Source organism: Selaginella moellendorffii, unplaced genomic scaffold, assembly GCF_000143415.4.
Source record: "Selaginella moellendorffii unplaced genomic scaffold, v1.0 SELMOscaffold_5, whole genome shotgun sequence".
NCBI lineage: Eukaryota > Viridiplantae > Streptophyta > Lycopodiopsida > Selaginellales > Selaginellaceae > Selaginella > Selaginella moellendorffii.
This window is the reverse complement of record NW_003314266.1, coordinates 4,034,557-4,050,060: the sequence shown is the minus strand read 5'-3', so window position 1 is coordinate 4,050,060 and position 15,504 is coordinate 4,034,557. Positions and strand designations below refer to the sequence as shown.

General features: G+C 48.8%; 6 protein-coding genes across 6 annotated transcripts; 4 read left to right on the top strand and 2 right to left on the bottom strand.

The window, feature by feature from the left end:
* The first annotated feature begins 7 nt into the window (after positions 1–7).
* Positions 8–1,852, top strand: LOC9659615 (F-box protein SKIP31). Its single transcript, XM_024669715.1, has 9 exons — positions 8–423; positions 541–669; positions 729–802; positions 857–929; positions 983–1,087; positions 1,144–1,318; positions 1,382–1,506; positions 1,572–1,632; positions 1,695–1,852. Exons 1-9 carry the CDS (start codon positions 112–114, stop codon positions 1,763–1,765), a joined length of 1,125 nt encoding a protein of 374 aa, XP_024525483.1. The 5' UTR covers positions 8–111; the 3' UTR covers positions 1,766–1,852.
* Positions 1,667–3,409, bottom strand: LOC9633953 (protein ANTHESIS POMOTING FACTOR 1). Its single transcript, XM_024669716.1, has 11 exons — positions 3,294–3,409; positions 3,130–3,230; positions 2,969–3,069; positions 2,839–2,905; positions 2,675–2,774; positions 2,492–2,608; positions 2,291–2,428; positions 2,155–2,239; positions 2,056–2,105; positions 1,830–1,992; positions 1,667–1,765 (listed from the first exon to the last, which is right to left on the bottom strand). Exons 1-10 carry the CDS (start codon positions 3,351–3,353, stop codon positions 1,831–1,833), a joined length of 981 nt encoding a protein of 326 aa, XP_024525484.1. The 5' UTR covers positions 3,354–3,409; the 3' UTR covers positions 1,667–1,765; position 1,830.
* A 1-nt stretch (position 3,410) lies between these two features.
* On the top strand, positions 3,411–4,450 carry LOC9633952 (sm-like protein LSM8). Its single transcript, XM_002965357.2, has 5 exons — positions 3,411–3,499; positions 3,574–3,614; positions 3,675–3,749; positions 3,981–4,033; positions 4,085–4,450. Exons 1-5 carry the CDS (start codon positions 3,454–3,456, stop codon positions 4,179–4,181), a joined length of 312 nt encoding a protein of 103 aa, XP_002965403.2. The 5' UTR covers positions 3,411–3,453; the 3' UTR covers positions 4,182–4,450.
* A 165-nt stretch (positions 4,451–4,615) lies between these two features.
* On the top strand, positions 4,616–6,254 carry LOC9633951 (trichohyalin). The gene is made up of 3 exons (XM_024670101.1): positions 4,616–5,768; positions 5,823–5,935; positions 5,995–6,254. The coding sequence occupies exons 1-3, from the start codon at positions 4,616–4,618 to the stop codon at positions 6,148–6,150; spliced, it is 1,422 nt and encodes a 473-aa protein (XP_024525869.1). The 3' UTR covers positions 6,151–6,254.
* Positions 6,177–8,292, bottom strand: LOC112344697 (pentatricopeptide repeat-containing protein At4g02750-like). Its single transcript, XM_024670003.1, has 2 exons — positions 6,338–8,292; positions 6,177–6,263 (listed from the first exon to the last, which is right to left on the bottom strand). The coding sequence occupies exons 1-2, from the start codon at positions 8,224–8,226 to the stop codon at positions 6,254–6,256; spliced, it is 1,899 nt and encodes a 632-aa protein (XP_024525771.1). The 5' UTR covers positions 8,227–8,292; the 3' UTR covers positions 6,177–6,253.
* A 3,431-nt stretch (positions 8,293–11,723) lies between these two features.
* On the top strand, positions 11,724–13,322 carry LOC112344756 (pentatricopeptide repeat-containing protein At4g02750-like). Its single transcript, XM_024670100.1, has one exon. The coding sequence runs from the start codon at positions 11,724–11,726 to the stop codon at positions 13,320–13,322; it is 1,599 nt and encodes a 532-aa protein (XP_024525868.1).
* Positions 13,323–15,504: the final 2,182 nt, after the last annotated feature.

Below are 15,504 nucleotides of genomic sequence, written 5' to 3'. Positions count from 1 at the left end.
CGGTTTGGAAAAGGAATTCGTTCTTGCTCGCCGGAGCGCCCGGCCTAGAGCTTCCTCTTAAATGCCCGCGGCCGCGACGTGGGAAATGGAAGCTCTAGAGCTGCTGGGGGGATGGCGATGGAGGTGAGCTCCAAGGGTGGCGCTGGCGGGGGAGTGGCGCTCGGGCGGATCTCGCCGATCTTGAGGCCAGCGCTGGTGGATCGCGAGCTGAGGGTTTTGGGGCAAAGAGGGGTTCTTTCTTTCCCTTCGGCTATGGCTGAATTTTCCCGCGAAGAGGATGAGGGGGAGGAGGGAAAGATGGGGGATGCGAGCTTGGAAGAAGATGGCGGTGGCGAGGAGGAGGAGGACGATGCAATCGCCCAGTTTCTAGAGGCGGAGGTGATGGAGGAGGAGGACGAGGATCTCGCAGTGGAGCAAGAAGAGGTTTTACTTTCTACTACAGTTCTATAGATTTTTTTTCTCTATTCCTTTTAGTTCTTCGTTTGGTTTGCTAGTTTCTTTAACTTAGAACTAATGCTAATGTTCTTCTTCTTTGCGCAGGAAGAAGAATCCATCCAGCCTCTCGCCAAGAAGCGCCGAATCGAGGATCTCGATTGCATCGAGAGTGGCGAGTTTCGGAAGATCCCACCCGATTTGTTTCGCAACATTCTCAAGTTCCTCTCGCCAGAGGTAAGATCTGTGCTTAAAACCTTTGCTACGCTTCATTTTTCTACGATCGATCGTTCCAGGATTTGTCGAGCTGCGCTAAAGTTTGCCATTATCTTCGACGTGTGGCCTCGGACGAAACACTTTGGAAAAAACTGTGAGTTACTTTTCTACCATAAGAAACCAGTTTTTTTCTTACAATTCAACGCAGCTATTTTCTTCGATGGGGTCCTCCGCCTTTTTGCAAGCTTTCTAGCATCGAGTGGAAGCAGCTTTACTTTGAGGCATGCGATCAAATTGTTCCTCTCATGGGATTAACTTTACTTCGTTGCTTCAGAAAGACAAGGCCGACGTGATCGCGTCGCTGAGGAACACCGAGTTTCGAGAGTACTACTTGCAAATGGAGATCGCAAAGCGTAGCCAAGCACCGGTTCCTTCACAGGTGATCGTTTCAATCTTTTCTTCTTTCACTCATCCAGAACTTGGATGTTCTCGCAGATCAAGGACGAACTTGGAGTGTTTGACCCGTCCATTGCCGACCAGGTGACCCAGTGGAGGCGCAGTCACAAACTCTCGGAAGTTTACAGTGGCTCTCACACTTGTTCAGGGAGAACTTGCTCGTATCACCAGATTGGCGATGTCTATATCTGTGAGAAGACCGGATGCGCGCACTGTAAGCTTGAAAGTCGCTTGTCCGTCGTCCTCTTTTCTCACTGTTTCGCGTTGCTTGTTCCAGTTTGTGGCGATGCTTGTCGCGAGATCGTCATGAGTCCCAACTATAACGTCTGTAAGATTTCTGGTCGCTGTTTTGATCCTTGTGTGTTTCCAGTTGAAGAGGATGGAGAGGAGGACGAGGCCAACGTAAGTAGCAAGCGTTTCGTGCTCTCTGGTTCTTCGTTCTAAAGCCTCGTTTGAATGTCAACCAGGAAGGGCCTCAGCTGGTAGCAGCAGAAGAACCGGAACCGTTTCTAGGAACTGGCAGACTTGGTAAAACTCGTCGTGATGTTCTTGCATTGCGTGCTTGACTAACGCAAATGTTGTTGATTCAGCTCGAGCTTACAGCCTCGGCTACAATTGTAGGGATGATCGGGAGTTTGAGAGAGCCCTTCGGTGCTGCTAACTGGAACAATAAAAAAGAAAGGAAACCCAAAGTGTACAGAGCACTTGTTTTGTAACGATTGTACCTTAGTAATAGTTGTACTGATTATGTGATTGTCTAGGCGTATTGAGCTTGGTTACATCTGGGATCCAAAACGTAAGTACGCTTGCAGCACTGGCAAACATTAAGTGTCGTGGATCCCATTTCACGACGGAAGGAACACCGTCGCTACTTGTCCAGGTAGCAATCTGTCAATGCTCCTCAAGTTAAGAACGATGTGTTCTTTCTCGCAAAACAGAACATAAACTTACCTCAGCACCCGTGACAGCATTCCATGCATGAAGAGTGCCATTTCCAGAACCTGTAAGTTCAATGCCAAGCTTGAGATGACAATTTGCTAGAAGTGTTACCAGATATTATCACTTGACCATCGGGACTGAACGAAGCTTCCAAAGTTCCTCCGTCCGGACAAGGCTCCAGCTTGTGGACATGAAGCTGATGAAACAAAAACAAATAAACTTTCGATAACGATCACAAGAAACGGACCTGTTTGCCATTGAAAGCGTCTAGCACATAAACATTGCTATCCGTGGTCGAAGCTAGCATGAGCTTGCCGTCGCTGCTAAACTTCATGCCCGAGACCTCGGCTGTGGAGTCTTGTATATAAAACGTATCAAACGGCCCCTGTTACGAGAGAAAACCTTCAAACAAGAACAAGAACCAGAAAGAAATAACTCAAACACGCACCTTTTCGAAAATTCGAGCGTCAAAGAGTTTGATGGCACCCCCGTCCATGCTCACTCCAAAAACAACTCCACTGTGATCGTAAGCTACGGATGGTCTTCCATGCACGCGAATCAATCCCTACAAGATCAAAAAAATGGAACTGGTAAATCAACAAGTAAGAAATAGCCTCCTGTTCTTACTGACATGACAAACGTTTGATCGGAGGTCCCATATTCTAACGGTGTTGTCTAGAGAAGCCGACATAAGAATTTGGCTCTTGGGATTTACGCATAAGCAAACAACTCTGAAAGAAGCAAGCCACAACACAGTCAAGTTCTTCTCTCCAAAAAAAAAGGGAGAGATCGTACCTATCTCGATGCCCCTTGAAATAACGTAGGTAAGTGTTCTTGCTCAAATCCAGATATCTCAGGGACTCTAGGAGAACAAAATACCAAAGAGAATTTTTTCGAAGTGATTTTTTGCGAATCACAAACTTACCATCCCATCCATTCTTGGAAGAACACACGACCGAATGGGAAGAATGCGTGAAGCAAATTTGGTCCACGCCATATTTTTTGCTTTGAGTCGTCTTTGTGAGCCTAGAAAGCAATCGCAAAACCCAGAATCTCAGCAACAAGCGTGGAGGAAATCGATCATACTTGGCATTTGCAGTGTCGTAGAGACGAATGGATTCGTCGTCGCAAGCCGTGACAAGCAGATCCTCGGAAGGATTAAAATCCAGGGAATTAATCTTCCCTCCCTGCGAAAAAATAAAATCCTTTCAGCTCGCCGAGACGAGAAAGACCTCGCGCCGAGCGCTCACACAATCTTTGAAGACTGCTCCAGCGAACATGGTGCCGACGAGCTCGTCCGTGATCTCCATTCATCCAGCCAGCGCCTTCGCTAGAATTTGAAATGAAGCATAGGGCTAGTTTTTAGGGTTCTTCCATAAAGGGGGCTTTCCAAGCTCGGCTCGAGCGGGAATGGCCAGCGCCAACAAGGACACCGGCTTGGAATACCTCGTCAATCGTAAGTAGCTCCCTCGCTCCCAATCATTCTCGCTCTTGTTCTGGTGCTAAAAATCAGGGTTTTCTTGCTCGCAGAGCTCATCTCTGTCATCACAAACGATGGGCGGAACATCGTGGTAAGCTCGCTCGCGTCCCACCGATTGATCTCTAGTCTCGATATTTTTTTTCTTCTCCAGGGAATGCTCAAGGGATACGATCAGGCGACGAACTTAATCATCGATGAATCGCACGAGAGGGTCTACTCCACAACGGTGCGTCTTTCTTCTCTCGCATTTCGAGCTTCCAATCCTTCCACTCTTTCTCGATCGTCCCTTGTCGATTTTTCCTTGAGCTCTTTTCGGTTTTCTCCCATTGCTTCCTTGCCAGGATTTTTCGCAAAGTCTTTCTTCTCGCATTTCTAGCTTCCGATCCTCCTCTTTTTGTTTTCTCTTTCACTCCACTCCCAGCAGTTTGCGACGATTTTGATCGTTTCTTCCTTCCAGACTGGAGTAGAGCAGCATGTCTTGGGATTGTACATTATCAGAGGCGACAACATGTAAGAACTCTCGATTCTTCGATCGATCTAAAATTTTTTTGTTCTTGGCAGCGCTGTGGTAGGAGAGTTGGACGACGAAATGGAATCCACGCTTGATCTAACTGCGATCAAAGCCCATCCTCTCAAGCCCATCCAACATGGAGCTTAAAAAATGGGCACAAAAGGCTCGGACTCTAACCGGTTTGTTAATTTCCGTTAACTCCACGTCAGCCCTAGTTTCTTCTCACCGAGCGCGGGCTCTCGTCTTTCAACCGTCCGCCCGCCTTTTCTGCTCTCCGCCCTTCTTTCTTCGTTTTTAGGGTTCTTGTAGGTAGAATCGATGATCGCGTGATCGCGGCGGCGTGTCGCTGGTAGATTGGATCGATCAGTGTATCTTTCTTGTTTCTACCGGATGCCTCTTCGCGGTTCTTCCCCCCCTGGGCTAGATTTCTCGCGTCCTGATCAATATTTCTCTTGTTCTTGACCGGCATTCTTCGTTTCCCTAGGCAGATCTTGCTCCCAGGATTGATATTTCGTTTGTTCTTGAGGCAGATTTTGCTCCAGGAGTGATATTTCGTTGTTCTTGATCGGCATTTCCCCGTAATGTCGACGTTCTATCATCCCAAGCGCCTCCCGGCGAACGAGGACCGGATCTACAAGCAGCGGCAGTATGAGGAGGCGCGGCAGGCCCGCGTGGATCACGTCAACGAGTACGAGCATCTCATGCGCTGCGCCGAATTCGAGCAATCCAACGAGCCCAAGCTCCGGTTCAGGGCAAAGATGGAAAGCGAGAAATCGGCCATGGCGCTCAAGGCGCGGCAGCTGGCGGAGAAGCGCCAGAGGCTGGGGGATTTGCTCCGGGAGGAGGCGGAGACGCTGCATTGCGAGCTCCACACGGCGACGATGAATCTCGGCGAGCGCCGGGCGTGGCTTGAGGCCCGAGGGCGGCAGCTCCGGGAGGAAAGAATCGCCAGGGATAAGACCTACGCCGACCAGCAGCTGGATCGCGTGTTCCGGGAGGGCTGCGACGACATGCGGCTCCAGAACTCCAAGATGGCGGTGCTCAAGGCGGAGGAGATCCGGAAGAAGCAGCGCGAGGCAAATCTGGCCAAGAAGCGGCTCCAGGATGAGGAGCGATTGACGACCAAGGAGATCATGGAGCTGGACCGGCAGCGCGCGCAGGAGGAGGAGCTCCAGGACCTGATGCTCAAGAAGACGCGCAAGAAGGAGGCCATGGAGATCTTGCAAGAGCAAATCTCGCTGGTCCAGAGGCTCCGGGACGAGGAGAGGGATTCGTTCGAGGACGAGATGCGGCAATTGGTGAGGAAGTGGCAGGACGAGGACGCGGAGCTGCGAGCTCTCCAAGCCCATCGCCGGCAAAAGGCCCAGCAGGAATCCCAGGAGACGATGCGCTACAACGACCAAGTCAAGGATAACCGGAAGAAGGAGCTGATGGATGAGAAGCACTCGGACGCCATGCTCGTCAACATGGTGAGCGAGAGAGAGAGAGCCGAGGAGAACCAGGAGCGGCAGCTCCGGGAGAAGCAGCGGCAAGAGGCTGTGGCGTACGCGGCGTATCTCAAGGAGGTGATGGCCAAGCAAATGGCCGACGATGCCGAGATGGAGGCGATCATCCAGCAGGAGGTTGACGAGGAGTGGCGGCGGAAGGACGAGGAACAGCAGTACCAGGAGGAGAAGAGGAAGCGATTGATGATGAGAGTTCATGAGGAGAGAGAGGCACAGCTCAAGTTCAAAGGTACGTGAAGGATTGGTGATCACTGCAACTTACGTGTTTTTGTTTTCTCTCCAGAGCAACTTCAGAGAACTCGGGACGAGGAGAAACGGATCGAGCTAGAGAAGCTACAGGCTGAGATGAGAGCCATGGAGCTGGAGAAGCAAAGGCAGTCGCTCGAGGCTAAGATGGTAATGATTTTCTCTCTTGAAAGTTTATAGACTAGGTAATGCGATCTTTTGCTTTACAGTCGAAGCAAGACTTGTATCAGGCTCTACAGACTCAAGTACGGAGCAAACAAGCCGCTGATCTTGTTGCTCAGTCACACGCTCGCCATGAATACGAAGGTGATCTCTTTGTCAATTGTTTGTCATCCAAAATCGTGTTTTTTCTTTGTTCTCCGTAGATGCATTGGCTGCTGATCAATTATACGAGGACAAGCTGAGAGAAACACTAACTCTGCCTTACCCGGAACCGAACCACGGAAGAAAAAACGCACAGTGGATGTTCTAGCGAACTCTGCAGAACAAACACCAATTTCGGTCAATCGCGTTAGAAAATTTGTAAGTTTGTGCGCTTCTAATGTAACTCACGCCTTGTTGGTTGCCAGAACGCTCCTACCTTCGCGTTCTAGCGTGAAAAACTCTATGCTATCTTCCTCCTCCTCGGCATACATATTCGACAACAGTATATAAGGCGACGATTTCTTCCGATCGAGATCCATCACCTTCCAAGCCGCTCGAGCCGCCCTCTCGAAGTCCCCGTGACTCTTGGATGCCGATAGGAGAGTCAGCCAGGCACTCGAATCCGGCTCGAAAGGCATGCTCTCGACAACCTCCTCGGCTTCATCCAGATGCCGGGCTCGTCCAAAGACGTCCACCATGCAGCAGTAGTGCTCGATCGTCGGCGAGATTCCATGGTCGACCACCATGGAGCAAAACTCCTCCAGTCCTCGAGCAACGATACCAGTGTGGCTGCATCCGGTGAGGATCAACGAGAAGGAGGCCGGGTTTGGCGAGAGGCCCTCCAAGTTCATGTCGTGGTAGACGAGCTCCAGGTACTCGAAGCTTCCATTTTGCGAGCAGGCAGCCATGGTGTGGTTCCAAGTCAGGAGGTTTCTCTGCGGCATTCGCGAGTAGAGTTCCATCGCCTGGCGGAAGCTCCCGTGCTGGGCCAGGATTCCAATCAGCGCGTTGAAAGAGACGACGTTCCTGCTCGCCATCGTCTGGAATATCGCCATGGTTTCGTTGATATGCCCGTGGAGGGCATGCGCCTGCGCGAGAGTGTTCCAGGACACCACATCGATCTGGGCCATTTTGGCGAAAGTGGTGCGAGCTTCCTCCAATCGATCGTGTTGGGCATAGGCCGCGATGATCGAATTCCACGAGACAACGTCCCGGCGATCCATCCGATCGAAGACCGACTTGGCGAGGTGGAGCTGCCCGTTCTGGGCATAGCCACTGATCATCGCGTTGAGGGAGACGGTACTGAGCTCTGGCGATCGATCGATCACCTCTCTGGCCTCCTCGATCCGGCCGTGGAGCGCCAGAGCGACGATCATATCGGTGGCTGAGACGAAATCCCAGCACGGGATCTTCTCGAAGAACAATGCGATCGCTTGATCGAGCTCGCCCGATCCAACGAAGGCCTCCGCCATCGCGTTCCACGAGATCACGTCGCGAAGGGGCAGGGAATCGAACAACACCTTGGCCTCGAAGCCCTGGCCGTTGGATGCCGAGGCCTTGATCATCGCGTTCCATGCCACGTGGTCCCAGCTGGGCATTTTCCGGAACAGAATCCACGCCACGTCAGCGTGGCCATTCTGGGCATATGCCGTCAGCGTGGCGGTCCAGCTCACCGCGTCCCTGTACGGCATTGCGTCGAATATCCTCTTGGAGTGTCGTACATCGTCTTCCTCCGCGAACGCCGCCACCATGACCGTACACCCCACCACGTCCCAGCTGGGCATTTTTTCCAGCACGAGGCGAGAGAACTCCAAAACCCCGGTGATGGCAATTGCGTCCACGATCGTGTTCCAAGAGATCTTGTCTCGCTGTGGCATCCGATCGAAGATCTCTTTCAATCGATGGTGGTCTCCTCTCTCGGCATTGCCAGCGAGAATCGCATTCCATGTCACCAGATCCCTCTGTGGCATTCGATCGAACACGCTCTCCGCGAAATCGAATTCCCTGTTCTTGGCAAGTGCCCCGACGAGGACGTTCCACGAGAAGACGTTCCTGCGAGGGATTCGATCGAAGACCGCCGCTGCCGCTGGGAGATCGCCACACTTCCCGTACATGTCCACCAGGAGATTGAGCAAAACCCGGTCCTCGCGATGATCGCTCGCCATGATCCGGGCGTGGACGTGCTGCGCTCTTGGCAAATCTCTGGATTCCGCGACGCCCCGCACCACATCCGCGAGCTCCAGGAACTGTGATTGTGAGTACCTCGTCGCTCTTGCATTTCCAGAGAAGAGATTCATGCCCAAAGAGGAGATTTGGCTCCCAACGGCATTCCTGGAGCATGAAATCCCTACTTCACACAAAAACTCCGACACTGTCGCTGGGAAGGAGATTGCACCAAGTAAGCAAGCGTCACATCTTTCCACGATTTTAGGGTTCTTACTTGTACATATAAATCTTTCGCGGGAATCTTAAAAAGGAGCGAGACGATGGAATTCCACGAGACTGTGGATTTGTGTGGCATCGATTCGAAGATCTCGCTGGCTTTCTGGATTTTCCCGCAGCTCCCATACATGTGGATGAGCGTGTTCGCGATCTTCGTCTCGGATTCCTCGTGGATCGTTCGGCCTACCCGTTCTCTCTCTCTCTCTCTCTCTCTCTCTCTCTCTCTCTCACACACACACACACACACACACACATCAAACCATTCCTTGCTTTTCTTCCTTGCTCGGTCAAGCTGGGCGACTCGATGCAGAAGGCAAAAAGTATAAGAAAAGTCTCTTGAAACTACAATAGATCTGCAAAATGCCTTGGAGAACTTGCTCACGTAAACGTCATTTGTGTCAGGTAGTTGGTCCCAAAAGAGAAGAACTCCGAATGTAAACGATGACTATGATCGATCCTCAAGAAATGTAGGGAGTATTTTATCAAAGACTCATTGAAGTCTGTAAAAAGTTTTTATATAGCTAGCGAAGAACTTTGACCAAGTTGACTTGGTCAGCGGTTTATAAGGTGAGCTTTTCCTGTCCCATCATTAGTCTCAGTATTGTGATCCGGCTTCCAGATGGAAACCTGTGCATAAGCGCCTCTGGAATTCGGAGCCAGTGCTACTGCTCGCCAAGGAACGAATCCTGGTGCAGCAAGGAGGCTCGATACGTGCCCGAGAACGCGAAAGGAAGGCGACGGCGTCGAGCCTTGCCAGGGAGGACTTTCCGTGGCCGGATCGAGCGCGTCACGCAGAGCCGCCATCCTCTTGCCAGCGGGCCTTCTACAAGTCGCGTTAAACACCAGTCACTCGATCTCTTCTGATATATTGCATCAGTGGTAAGGAGAAGGGAAACGTTTTCATCGCTTTATACCTTTGTGTTCTTCGCTTTCATATCGGCGTTGAGCCTTTTTTATTTGGAGTCGCAACCAAAAAACGCGAACAGCACCGAGGAGCTAAGTCCTCCTTTGGTCCTGGAAGAGAAGACTCGATGCTCATACAAACTATGACATAGAGGGAAGTTGAAGTTCCTTTCTCCCATGTCCAGTCGTCAAACTAGTAGGCTTGCCGAGGAACACAGAATGGAGCTAGAATTGAACGGTCGATTTGCAGCAGATCTCTGAGCTTCACGAGAATTTCTAGTTGACGAATCTAGAATGGTACCTACAGTTCGTAGTGTCAAAGTAGCAACATGAGCACTGCTCTGGATCTGGACGACGGTTCCTGCGTTCCTTTGGGGCCTCGCTTCTTTGAGTTTGCTCTGTCGAAGTTTTTCTAGAAATGTGAAGTAAAAATGGAGAGAGTACCTGCAAAGCCGAGGGCTTTGACATGGAATGGCCCAACCTTGAACTCCCTCCACATCCAGCAGGGGATGATCACAGCCGTCACCAAAGCAATGGCCATCATACCCATCCCACCAAAGACTATTCCAAAGATGACCATCAAAGCCAGTACAGCACCAAGAACATGCAGTGGCTCAAGCTCTTCCCTTGGCATCGTCCTCGATGCTTTCGTCGATGCTCCAGCTTTTAAAAACCCTAAGTAGTAAATTAACGGCTTAGATTTAAATTTGGCCTCCGCTTGTTGTCAATCTGGGAGTGCTGGAAAGAACCGAGATTACGAAGTAGAAGTTACTGCTTCATGTTCCAGGGTTGATCAATGTTCTTACCCTACATAAAGCGATAGGACAAGTAAGCGCCGCCGCATGGAAGAAGACGATCTGTTCGATTCAAGCAAGTTCACGGGTCTGGGATGCGCTCCTTCTACCATTTCGATTACGTCGGTCGGGACTCTCTCGTCTCGGACTGGCCCCCGTTCGTGGTCTACGGCCGCGTCGGGAAATCATCCAACTTTTGAGCGCTGGCATGCCTCTAAGTCGGTGTTTTACTTCTTGGTAGACGACTGCGGCGAGAAGAGTCGTGCAGACTTGCTTGAAAACTTCCCGACCACCCTCGTGATCTGTATAAGGTTTTGGCAAGGTTGTGGTGGTGGCGAAAGTTGGTAGTGCACTCCAGAGCCTGCCGTGTTATACTTACGGGAGAGTCAGTTATGTACTCTTTCTTTGCTCCAGTCCTCATGGTTTTGCTCTTTTTGCTGCATGCAGGACGAGTACTCCATATATGCCGGTACTCCTCGTCGTTCAAGCATCTACTTCTACACTGGATTTGTGCCACTTTTCCTCGATGCACTATGCCAATCGTGCAACTACGACCTTGAATCAAAAGTGCAGCAAAGCAACGTTTCGCAAAAGTGGGAGCAGAAACGTGTTGCTGCATCCCTTCTGCGCCAGGGATGCCTCGGTGGAGGAAGAAGACGAGTACTGGGAGGCCGTGATCATGACGTTTTCTAGGCATTGCGAGGTGAAGGCAGCTGTAAGAAAGGCAGACGAATTAGTCCTGCGAGGAGAAGACTACCACTGCTGCTCCACCGACGAGCTCATGGCACACCTGGATCTCACTTACGTTCTCAACGCTCAAAGGGGGCGCTACTGCTCCACTTACATCAAGTTGATCTTCCTGAGAGCCGTGGGCTATTGTCAAGCCTCATCCCGACGGAGCGTGGACGGCATATGCACGCCAGCTGCTTACGGACGGGAAAGTGATCCACTGGGCCACCTCTGTGATGACACTCTGCGAAGAAGGGGCTGGTCCTCCTCTGCATTCGAGGAGAACGTATCAGCTTCGAAACTTTGACATCCCGCAGAGAAGCATCAAGTGACTCCTGCAGCAGTTGAAGGGGGGATTCAAGGTACTGCTACAAGCCTTTCAAGTTTCGGCCAGGACCTTTGCTTTCCAGGTGTAGATGTGGTGATCTGGATGAGCGGGAGGGAGTTGCACATTGTACTGCTGCAATATACCCCCATGAAGAACGCGTCGCTCAAGCGCGGGTTTCCTGATGCCGAAGAGCACGTTGCATCGCCATTGGCGGCACTGGACCTTATGAACCGAGCCATGAGCACAAGTCAGCTGACGAGTGCTCTGAGCGTTGGAACTCCTGCTTACATGCTGCACGTTCAATCGTTTGAAGAGTCCTTTTGGGACCTGAGTCGGGACGATTCCAGGGTGCTCGCTGTCTCCAAGAAGATGGCAAAAGGAAGATTTTGGAATGGCCAATCCAAGTTCTAAGGAGTACAAGAACATGGCATTACTGATCAATGTTCTGTCAGCCAAAGAAGAGTGATAGATTGACATCATTTTGATCTGACCAGCTTGAGCATGAGATAAAACAAATACACAATTTTTATTGGAGTTATTTTGACAACATGGGTTAGTTAAGCTGAAGCTTGTGGAGAGGTCCTGCGCATGATCATGGATGAAATCCCTGCAATCCTTCATCCAAGCGCTCCGCCACTGCATCGACTTCCAAGATCTGTCGCTGGGCAGGAGATTGCACCAGGAAATCCTCGCGAGCGAGCATCACAAAGCCCTCATTCTCTCCAATCTCCTCATCAGGATGTACGGCAAATGCGGCAGCGTCGAGGAATCCGAGAAAATCTTCGCGTCCCTCCGCGATCCAAACGACTTCTCCTGGAACTCGATGCTTCTCACGTTTGCACAAAATGGGCGATTGATCGAGGCGAAGAAGACTTTCGAGAGAATGGATGGGAAGAACGTAGTGACGTACACGGCGATGCTATCGGCCTATGCCAAGAAAGGGCATCTAGAAGACGCAAGAAGAATCTTCGATAAGATGCCACAGACAAATGGATTTACATGGAGTAGCATGGTCACAGCATATACTACACACGGAGTAATAGACCAGGCAAAGCTTCTTTGTGAGAATACGCCGGCATCCAACGTTGTGACATGGACTACTTTGTTCCAAGCATATGCCCACAAAGGGCATCTTGAGCTCGCAAAATCGACGTTTGATCGAATGGCGGGAATTGGACGGGACATTGCGTCCTGGAATGCCATTTTCCAGATGTACGCTGATCATGGCCATTCGGGAATGCTCCAGGAGATATTCCAGCGCATTCCTTGCTGGAATGTCGTGACGTGGACGGCCATGATTGTCGTAAATGCCCAAGATGGGGGTCTTGACTCCGCCCAGAGGCTGTTTGACGGCTCAGTTGAGAGGAACGTTATCACTTGGACGGCTATGATAGTGGCCTACTCCCAGAATCTCCGCGCGGAAGAAGCATATTCCGTCTTTGAGAAGATGCCGCACAGGAATCTCTACTCGTGGAACACTGCTCTAACGGTATATGCCCAAAATGGGGATCTCTCTCGCGCGAAAGATGCCTTTGATTCCATGCCCGAGCACGACGTGGTCTCCACAAACGCCATGATCGTTGCGTTCTTCGCTGGCGGAGAATCGCTCGCGGCGCAAGAGATCTTTGATTCCTCCCCAGCGATCAACAGCGTCTCCTGGAGCGCGATGATCAGCGGCTATGCCCAAAACGCCCAATTGGAGCTCGCGAATCGCGCCTTCCATCGCATCCCTCGCAAGGACGTTCTGGCGTGGAGCACGATCATCGCGGCCAACGCCCACAGCGGCCACTGTGCCGCCGCGATCGCGCTCTTCCAATCGATGATGCTGGCGGGAGAGACACCCGACCAGATCGCCTTCACGAGCATCCTGGCGGCGTGCAGCCATGCCGGATTCGTGGAGCAGTGCTGCGCGCTCTTCGAATCGATGGTGGTGGATCACGGGGTGGAGGCGACGAGGGAGCACTACAGCTGCGTCGTGGACATGCTGTGTCGATCCGGGCGATTGGGCGATGCCGAGGGGCTGATCGAGGCGATGCCAGTGGCGGCGGACGAAATCTCGTGGGGCTCGCTGCTCGCGGCGTGCCGGATCGATCGCGATGTCCAGAGGGGATCTAGAGTGGCGCGATCGGTGCTGGGGATGGACGGATCGGCATCGCCCTATCTCTTGCTGGGGAGCCTGCTTGGCAAAAAGATCTAGAGAAGAATGCTTGAGAGGAAATCTTTGATACCTCTCGAGAGCTCCCACGTGATGATCAATCCATGGAGGAGTTCGCAGTGCGCTTGCGGCGCTGTGGCTATACTCGCGATCTCGCCGCTGCTCGCAAGACCCATGCCAGGATCTTCAAGAGCGAGCATTGAAGGAGAGTCTATCTCGCGAATCTGATGATCCAGATGTATGGAAAGTGTGAGCGCACGGTCTTCCGATCGAGTGATCAGCCCAACGCCTTCTCATGGAACATCTTGATTCGTACATTTGCCTCGAATGGGTATCTGCTGGAGGCAAGACAAACATTTGGATGTTTTTCTATATTCTTTCTAAAAACAAAAATATCATCAAAAAGAATCTCTAAAAACTTGTATAAGTAACACTCACCAACCGAGTAAACATTGTTGGTGTAATTGTCAATCTGAATAGCATAATTGTAATTCAAAATATTTGAAACTTGTGTTGAATACTATATTGAAGATAAATAAATCATATATTGCAATCTAATAATATCCATTGCTCAATTTATCCTTTGTCATTTTCTTGTTTAATGCATGATCAATACACATCAATATTAATTGAGCTATCATTCTTTTTCACAAGCAAGACTGGTGTGCCATATAGACTTGGTTGACTAAATCTAAAATCAAGTAACTTCTTTTGTCATTAAATTTCTTATTCCTCCACATAGCTTAGTTTGCTAATAAAATGTCATTGTTAGCATAATATTATACTCTATACCTTGGATTAGAAGTAACCCATGAGAAAGTTTAAATGGAAAGACATTAACAAACTTCTCAAGCACATCCCACATTATTGCCTCCTTTCACATGTGTCTTGGTCTTTAAGTCATGAATAAACAATAAATAACTTAAAATTGCCTTTCCATTATAATAAATCCATTTCAAAGATATAAATAAAAATCATAACAATTGAACTTCCTTTTTATACCACACATCCTTAACACTACCATACTTTAATGAAACATGCTTAATGCTTTATTTTATCTCCATCAATCATAAAATATAATCCATACAATAGATTTTGTAAGATAAAAAGTTTCCACAAGTATGATGTTATCAACCAATATTTTTAACTATCTATACAAGCACTAAAATAATATTTAAAGGTAGCTACACCTTTTATTATGTAAAAAGAACTCCTTATGTCACCAGGTTGTTCTCCTCAACAAACTTTATAAAAAAAAAGGAAAAGAAATTGTTATTACTCTCATTGTCCAATAAAATTCATATTAGACTGTCATGGAACAAACCCTCCAACATAAAATTGATATATAAGTGTTATTAGCTTATGTTTTACTCAACACATAGTTGAGTTAACAAGCATATAAGTCATTTTTAAGTGATATCAAAGAGCTCTTCCATTTATATGATGAAATGATGTAAATGTTAATTCATACTCTCATTTTGAAGGCCATTAATGAAGTAGGATTTGTTTTAATTTAGATATTTGATTAGAACATAACTAATCAAGAAATTCAACTTTTTAATGTAGTCTCCAAGTGTCAATCAATAGAAGTTTTAAAGTTTTGTGCAAGCATTCTCCATGTATAGTGAGAGGCTAAACATAAACAAAAAAAAAAAAAAGCCTTGAACTCATCTATTGTAGACACTAGTGGTTTTTTATTTACAACATAAAACTTATCAAGCTAATTCCACCATTGAAGATATATATCATGCAAAACCATTAGAATAACCACTAAAATTTCTTTGGTAGCTAAAGACTTCTTCACATTGGCTAACCATGCCAAACACTCATCACTCCATTATCACTAGAAATGTTTAAAATCTTGAGTTAATCTACTTTTCTTGGAGCACTATCATTGAATGCCTCAACATATTCAAACATCATACTTAACAATCAGATATCTCTTATTAATTTTTATTAAGGGCTCACAGCTCATAAATGATATTGTTGATAGTCCAAACCTCACAACCTCCATCAGCACTTGTTGGCACCACCATCAACTTTAAGATTCCAATGTTCATTAGTCAGCTATCACAATGATACTAATATTATGACATAGTATTAAACAACAAAGATAATTGCCTAAGCTACTACAGTTCTTTTTGAGGTTCCTTACCATGCCTATGAAAAAAAACTTTCTTATTACCACTATAAACCTCTAAAGTGCTTGTTGACCACATGGTCA

What these genes read in the sequence shown, in the direction of transcription:
- LOC9659615 (XM_024669715.1), top strand. Translation starts at nt 112, where the DNA reads ATGGCGATGGAGGTGAGCTCCAAGGGTGGCGCTGGCGGGGGAGTGGCG. An exon ending in GGAAGCAGCTTTACTTTGAG is followed by an intron (nt 930 to 982) that starts GCATGCGATCAA and finishes TCGTTGCTTCAG; the next exon opens with AAAGACAAGGCCGACGTGAT. An exon ending in AAGCACCGGTTCCTTCACAG is followed by an intron (nt 1,088 to 1,143) that starts GTGATCGTTTCA and finishes ATGTTCTCGCAG; the next exon opens with ATCAAGGACGAACTTGGAGT.
- LOC9633953 (XM_024669716.1), bottom strand. Translation starts at nt 3,353, where the DNA reads ATGGAGATCACGGACGAGCTCGTCGGCACCATGTTCGCTGGAGCAGTC. An exon ending in TCCGATCAAACGTTTGTCAT is followed by an intron (nt 2,609 to 2,674) that starts GTCAGTAAGAAC and finishes TTGATCTTGTAG; the next exon opens with GGATTGATTCGCGTGCATGG. An exon ending in ACGCTCGAATTTTCGAAAAG is followed by an intron (nt 2,429 to 2,491) that starts GTGCGTGTTTGA and finishes CTCTCGTAACAG; the next exon opens with GGGCCGTTTGATACGTTTTA.
- LOC9633952 (XM_002965357.2), top strand. Translation starts at nt 3,454, where the DNA reads ATGGCCAGCGCCAACAAGGACACCGGCTTGGAATACCTCGTCAATC. An exon ending in ACGATGGGCGGAACATCGTG is followed by an intron (nt 3,615 to 3,674) that starts GTAAGCTCGCTC and finishes TTTCTTCTCCAG; the next exon opens with GGAATGCTCAAGGGATACGA. An exon ending in ATTATCAGAGGCGACAACAT is followed by an intron (nt 4,034 to 4,084) that starts GTAAGAACTCTC and finishes TGTTCTTGGCAG; the next exon opens with CGCTGTGGTAGGAGAGTTGG.
- LOC9633951 (XM_024670101.1), top strand. Translation starts at nt 4,616, where the DNA reads ATGTCGACGTTCTATCATCCCAAGCGCCTCCCGGCGAACGAGGACCGG. An exon ending in GGCACAGCTCAAGTTCAAAG is followed by an intron (nt 5,769 to 5,822) that starts GTACGTGAAGGA and finishes TTTTCTCTCCAG; the next exon opens with AGCAACTTCAGAGAACTCGG. An exon ending in AGTCGCTCGAGGCTAAGATG is followed by an intron (nt 5,936 to 5,994) that starts GTAATGATTTTC and finishes TTTGCTTTACAG; the next exon opens with TCGAAGCAAGACTTGTATCA.
- LOC112344697 (XM_024670003.1), bottom strand. Translation starts at nt 8,226, where the DNA reads ATGAATCTCTTCTCTGGAAATGCAAGAGCGACGAGGTACTCACAATCA.
- LOC112344756 (XM_024670100.1), top strand. Translation starts at nt 11,724, where the DNA reads ATGAAATCCCTGCAATCCTTCATCCAAGCGCTCCGCCACTGCATCGAC.